Below are 6584 nucleotides of genomic sequence, written 5' to 3'. Positions count from 1 at the left end.
TAAATGCTTTAGGCTCCTCTAAAAAACCATATCAAAATAATATCAGCAAATGCATTTAGTAGATCTTAACATGTGTACCTCATATTTAAGTATAACCACTATAACTCTATGCATAGCGTATCACCCCGTCAAGTGTGCTGAGTCGTTGCCGCACTCTCTTGGCTTATTTTCATCCCTTTTCTATAGTATTTTTTATGCGTCTTTCATCCAATGCGCATTAAGCCAAGTCTACTATGCGTTGGCCCTTATTGCCATTTTCGATATTTGCGTTTCGTTTTTGAAGGCCATTTCTATGCAGTCGCCGTAACGTGCCACAAGGCGCAACGACTTCCAGCTTCTACCAGGCCACTCTATGCAACATTATTGGGCATCAACTGCTGCTCCAGCTCTGGCTCTAGCTCTGGCATATTGGCCGGGCCAAGCAGCAAAGTGGCCAAGTGGCCAAGTGGCCCGGCTGCTTAGACAGAGAGGCCTGCGCTTCGTTTGCCATTTGATTTCCGTTTTGAGCTGGACGAGCGAGCGAGCTTTGTTATTGGGGTCCATCGTAAATTAGCAGCGGTTTATTGCCAGTACGTGACATTTTGGACGCGTCCCGGCGTCTGCAATTATTACGCCGTCCATTCATTTGCTGCTCTGGTCAGCACCAGGCCACGCCCCCCTCTCCCACACACCGAATAGTCCTTCGCTCCACTCTTGGGCTAACTTCTTTTTATGCTTTGTGCTGGCTTTTGTGTGATTGTCTTTTAAGTTTCGAGTCTGCCGCTGTCGCCTTTGTGGCTTATGTGGGGTCACGCCCACTTGAGGGCGTTGGCACTTTAACATTTCCTTATTCAATATTTGCACAACAATAAAACTTTGATTGTTCCAATTGTTCGTGGGGCAAAGAACTTGGCAAGTCCTGCCTCACATTACGCATACGACGCGTGGCACTGATTTAAGTTTATTTCTTTGAATGGCTAATGAAAAGCGAAGGCATAGAATGAATTTCAGTGGCTGTAAATACAGTCAAAGTGTGGGAGCAGTGTGAGAGAGAGAGAGCTAAAGAGGCAGATAGAGTATTAGCAATTCCGTTGTTTACTTTGTTTTAGAGAGAAACTCTTCGTATTGGGCTATAAACAAAAAGATTTTGTTGCATTTGCGATTTAAAGTTATTTTCTTTTGCTTCTTTTTATGTGATTTTCAATTGAATTTTATATAGATTGGAAATTTATTTTAAATAAAATGCGGGCAATGTGAAGAGTTTAAATTGGAAGTAAATATATATTACAAATTGATGGATGTTCTGTTAGCTTATAAAAAGCAGAAAAGAAATGGTCAGAGAGGGGATGGACGCAAATGGAGAGAGTGTGATGAAGATTCTAATGGAGATACAGGTACGAAACAGTGTTGAGAAAGAGATAGAGATATAAATTCAAGTAGAGAAGGTAGAGCAATAAATAGATATATAGCTGGAGATTATGCTAATGATAAACTGATTAATGAATTTTCTTGAGAATAAACATATGGAACTTTTGTTGCCTCAATATATACATTAGAAAAGAAATTAAAATTTTTTTTTTTTTAATTTTTATTATTTTTTATTATATTATTTAAGTATTTTTTTGTTTGCACCTTAAGCTTTTCTCTTTTCTTTTTTAAGCATTAAATTTTTCTATTAATTAACTGAAGCAGAGCTTCAATAAAAAATTAAATCCTGCTAACATACAAAGGAATATCCTTCCCCTACTGCAGAGCAACTATTTAATATTATATAGAGCTTTTTATGCAAGCTGCGATTCTATTTCAAGCGCTGTTATTTTTTATATTATCTAGAAGCTATGCGCTTAATAACTGCACTAACTGCACATCATCCTAATGAGCTAGCAAGTTAAAGTTAATGCAATAGCAGCAGCAGCACCAGCAGCAGCACCAGCAGCAGAAGCAGGAGTAATAATTGCAGCAGCAGTTGCAGTTGCAGCTGACAAAAATTCTCGCAGCACGTAACGCGTTGCAGTTCAAAAGTAACACAGATAGTGTGACTGTGTGTCTGTGTATGTGTATGTTGTGGAGCATTAAGATGGAGAAAGCTTTTGCCATTTACAATGCGTGACATAAAGTCGAGTCGAGTCGAGTCGAATCGACCCTCAACTGCAGCAGCAAACGTGCTGCATTTTATGTTGCTGCTGCAGCTACTGTTGGGCGAAGGGGCAATCGAAGCAAAAGTTTGTTGACTTTTTGTCATTGTTTCGAATGGCTAAAAGTTCAGCGTAAAATGTTTCATAATTTGGCTTACACAAATGGCCAAAAAACTGACAATCGACCAAGAGTTAAGAGCGGAACGTGTTAGGGGCTAAAACTAAATGTACATATAGAAAGATATACGAAATTTTTGATGCTCGCATCAACAGTTCATTTCACAGTGAACTTTATGCCAAAGGCAATAAACTGGATAAAGACTTGGCCCGATGAGGCGGTGTGTTGGGGGGCGACGGGCGATAGTGGGAGGCATGCATAACATAATAATTACATATAATAAAAACAATTTTTGGCATTTTATGACCACATAAAACTCTAGCATATTTTCAGGCAGCGCACTAAATTATTTGCAGTTATAACAACAAACAACAGCAACAGCAAGCAGCTAGAAATAACAGCGCATATGTAGAATAACAACAACAACAACAACGATTGCTATCGAGTAGATGCTAAAAACAAAAATTGAAGGAATTTACTGATGAATTGCGGTTTAGTTTTATGAGTTGCCAGAAGACACACTAATAATGTGTGTGTGCGTGTTGTCTGTGTGTGTGTGTGTGTCTGTGTGTGTCATTCCTTTTATGAGCAGCAACAGCAGCAAACAAAGCTGCGCTGCGTCAACATTTTATGCGTCTTTAATGTTTGTTTTGTGCATAAAAATCGAGACGCGACAAAGTCGAAGCCTTAAAATCCAAGGCACAGAACACGCAGAAATGCTTGACATGGCAGTGATCGACTAGCAGATACCCAGTATCAAAAAACAAAAACAAATGTTGCCTAAAAATATTTAAACCTCCAATATAACTAATATTAATAATAATAAAAATTAAAAAAAATTAATATATAAAATATTTAATTTAATTAATACAAACAAAAAATAATAATAATAACAATAAAAATTAAAAATGCTGTTGCACAAATTTGATTTTTTTTTTTAATTTTTATTGTTATTATTAATATTCTTTTTTTTTTTTTATTAATTATATGAAATATTTTATTATTTTTATTTTTATTTATTTTTAAAATTTTTATTATTATTATTATTTTTTTGAAATTAATTATATTTAATATTTTATTTTTATTTATTAATTATGGGCTTCTATATAAACAGATTGCCTGGGGACTGTTGGCAAGATATCTATGTTTACTATAGATATATCGATATATATATTAAAATTTGTTGAATCGAGCTCTTGAGATATGCAGGCTATGCAGAAATAAACACAAAGACAGAGAGCAGATGCAGATTCTGATAGGCTGGCGAGCGAATTTATTAATAGGCAGACCAGACGAGAGAGAGAAACAGAGAGACAATTATGCAGACAATGATGTAGATGGACAGAGTCACATGGACTCGGCTCTTTAGCCAGATTAATTTATATTCCCGGGCGGCTCTAGAAGTAAATTGACCTAACAAAGAAAACGTAAGAAATTTGGGAACATTTCTTTTACACTTTGCCCAGCGATATTCTATATCTTCCGTATGGAATTATTTATTTTTATCACATCTTACATAAATACCTATATACCCTCTCTACGTATTTTCAATGTCTTGCAAGGTATAAAAAGTTGGGCTTCACCGGCTTTTGGCTGTCGTCTTAGATGATATTTTAATGTGCGCACTTTGACACTTTTAATGAATATATACCCAGCATTAATTTACTTAATGAGAGCAGAGCGCGTCCATTTAAAGCACAACAAATATATATACATATATATAAATATATGTGCGTATATAAATAAGGAAAGTTTGACAAATGGCAAAATGGATGAAATGTTTGCTCGCACTCGCTCTCCATTTGCCCGAATGACATTGCGAATGACAATGGCGCAAACAATTTCCTGCTCATCATTGGCACGTAATGAAGTTGGTAACGAAAAGCCATTGCTACAGACACACACACACACACACACACACACACACACACACACACAGCCACTACACACATGAGTGAATGAGTGACGCTCTGGACTTGGGCTCAAATACAGGACGTACAACGTGAACGGTCAGCTTAATGAGCCGCACTAAATTCACACGAAACTTTTTGGCCAACAAAAGCTCCAGAGAGTCGACCAGACAGATTGGCCGAAAGGAGTGCCGAGCCATGTGCGGCGGGTAGGGAGGGGGGCGTGCCAACTATTTATCGCTGATGGCCGGACAAATGTGTTGCACTTGGGCGACTGGCAGGAATTTATTGACACACTCAATCGACCAATTTCGCCCAATGTTGTACACTTGGCCAATATAAACAGCAGCAATGCGCGGTGACCAGGCTAACGTAAACAGAGGAACTGAATAAAAAAAAAAAGAAATAGTAAACTGTGAAAGCTGTTACCAAAAAGTTAGTCGAACTCAGCTTCATTTAGCTGTTTGGCTGCTTTGGTTTTGGTTAATTTTTTGTTTGCAATGATAAGTTTGGGAGTAGATTAAATACCCTCTAATACAAAGGGGGTATAATGTTTTTGTGATAATGTATGTAACATGCAGACATTGAGCGTGGTGGATATCTTAAAATATATGTATATTAACTAGTAAAAGACAAGTTGAGTTGGTATTAGTACATCTCCCTAAGTTTCTATGCGCCTGACTGATTTCAAATCAGTTATACCTCAATGAACTCGTAAAGTATAAGGTATAGTGACTTGATACATGAAATTTATATGCTTCAATTATTTAGATGTCTGTGTACATAGAAGAAAACCCGTAAGAAATTGAAACCACAGTTGTGTGCATTGTACAGGGTATTTATTAGTCAAGCACTCTCAACGAGAGTAGTATTACATGATTTTGTTGTTGTATTATTATTGTCTCTCCTCCCATTACAGCTAGTATGTATACTAATCTAAAAAACTTAACAACTGAGAGTACATAATATGTATAAGTATATGTCTAGAAGTATATGTATACATATGTTGGTGTGTGTGTGTGTGTATGTGTATAAAGTCTGTAGTCTAAGCATAAGTGGAACGAATCAGAAATTTGTGACAAACACTTGAAATTGTGCAGGAATGTTACAGATATATGTATATAAGATATACGCATATATGCATAGATATATATAAATAAATATATGTACATATATACACATACATACACATATAGAAATTTGTACAGTATGCTAATCTTTATCCAGTTCCGCATCATCAGCTTGATGAAATTCAATGCTGCTAACTTGTTGCATGCCTCTATTATTGTTGCTGTTGCTGTGGCCGTTGCTGCTGCTTGGCAGGCATTCATCCAGGTCGTCATCCACTTCGGCAGTTGCTAAGGGTGCCAAAGCGGGCGCTTTGGCATCCCCATTTAAGTTCAATTCCAGCATTTGTACATCCTGAACATGTCCGTTTGAGCTATATCTGCGGCGTTTATTTTTTGTTAAAGGCAACTCTTTGGGCAAATGCACATAAACCAAAGCCATAACAGCAAAAGATAGAATCACATAGGCTAAAGAGAGAGAGAGATAGAGAGAGAGAGAGAGAGAGAGAGAAAGAGACGGTGAGTTATTCGCTTAGTTAGAGTTAGAGTATACAATAGTCGGCAACCCTCACTCACTTTCCATTATCAGATTGATAGTACGGTACGTTGAACCGCGCGCGTCCAGATGACAACCCCGTATATGTCCATATAGCTTGGGCACAAACCACGCCAACGTCAAAGAGTACCAAATGATGACCGACCAGCGATCTCTCTTGCGCAGTCCCAAGAAGAGAAATACATTGAGAAACACGTTGCCCATGTAAACGGCTTGCCAAACAATCGGCTCACTGTCTATAAATGAGAAACAGAAACGAAAACAAAAACAAAAACAAAAAAAAAACAGAAACAGTAACCGAAACACGCAACACAAACACAGCTGTCATTTAATTATATATGTATGTATGTGTGTATATCAATCAATTAGAATCGATTATATATATTGCTTGGCTTTATATATGTATCTATATAAATATATATGGCTATACCTATATGTAGCTTACCATTGTCGCTTGCTTTTTGCAGTGCCACGCACCACATTAGAAAATATGATAGCGAATAGTAGACATTGATTATTGTAATGCCAAGGCCCAAGTCCAAATATTTGCTCATCTTGGCTGGCGGCAGTGTATATGTACATGTATATGTATGTATTTCGGTGTATGTGTGAGTGTGTGTGTATGAGAGTGTGTGTGTGTATAAAGTGTGAGCGAATTATTTCGCTCTTATGACATAAACAAACGCGAATCCGAACCCGAGACCGCTCGCCCAGAACGAGGGTTCAGCGTAGACTGGCGTACGTCTTGTTTGGTCAGCCGTGCGAGAGAGAGAGAGAGAGCGAGAGTACAGGAGAGCCAGCATTCACGTGAGAACATGA

General features: G+C 37.6%; 1 protein-coding gene across 1 annotated transcript; it reads right to left on the bottom strand.

Moving 5' to 3' along the window:
- Positions 1 to 4964: 4964 nt before the first annotated feature.
- Positions 4965 to 6515, bottom strand: LOC6578957. The gene is made up of 3 exons (XM_002004818.4): positions 6211 to 6515; positions 5786 to 6001; positions 4965 to 5677 (listed from the first exon to the last, which is right to left on the bottom strand). Exons 1-3 carry the CDS (start codon positions 6317 to 6319, stop codon positions 5355 to 5357), a joined length of 648 nt encoding a protein of 215 aa, XP_002004854.2. The 5' UTR covers positions 6320 to 6515; the 3' UTR covers positions 4965 to 5354.
- Between the last annotated feature and the right edge of the window lie 69 nt (positions 6516 to 6584).

This window comes from Drosophila mojavensis, unplaced genomic scaffold (assembly GCF_018153725.1).
Source record: "Drosophila mojavensis isolate 15081-1352.22 unplaced genomic scaffold, ASM1815372v1 contig_80, whole genome shotgun sequence".
NCBI lineage: Eukaryota > Metazoa > Arthropoda > Insecta > Diptera > Drosophilidae > Drosophila > Drosophila mojavensis.
The sequence above is the reverse complement of the archived record's forward strand: the minus strand, read 5'-3'. Positions and strand labels throughout refer to the sequence as shown.

What these genes read in the sequence shown, in the direction of transcription:
- LOC6578957 (XM_002004818.4), bottom strand. Translation starts at nt 6,319, where the DNA reads ATGAGCAAATATTTGGACTTGGGCCTTGGCATTACAATAATCAATGTC. An exon ending in GCAAAAAGCAAGCGACAATG is followed by an intron (nt 6,002 to 6,210) that starts GTAAGCTACATA and finishes TCTCATTTATAG; the next exon opens with ACAGTGAGCCGATTGTTTGG. An exon ending in TATCAATCTGATAATGGAAA is followed by an intron (nt 5,678 to 5,785) that starts GTGAGTGAGGGT and finishes CTCTCTCTTTAG; the next exon opens with CCTATGTGATTCTATCTTTT.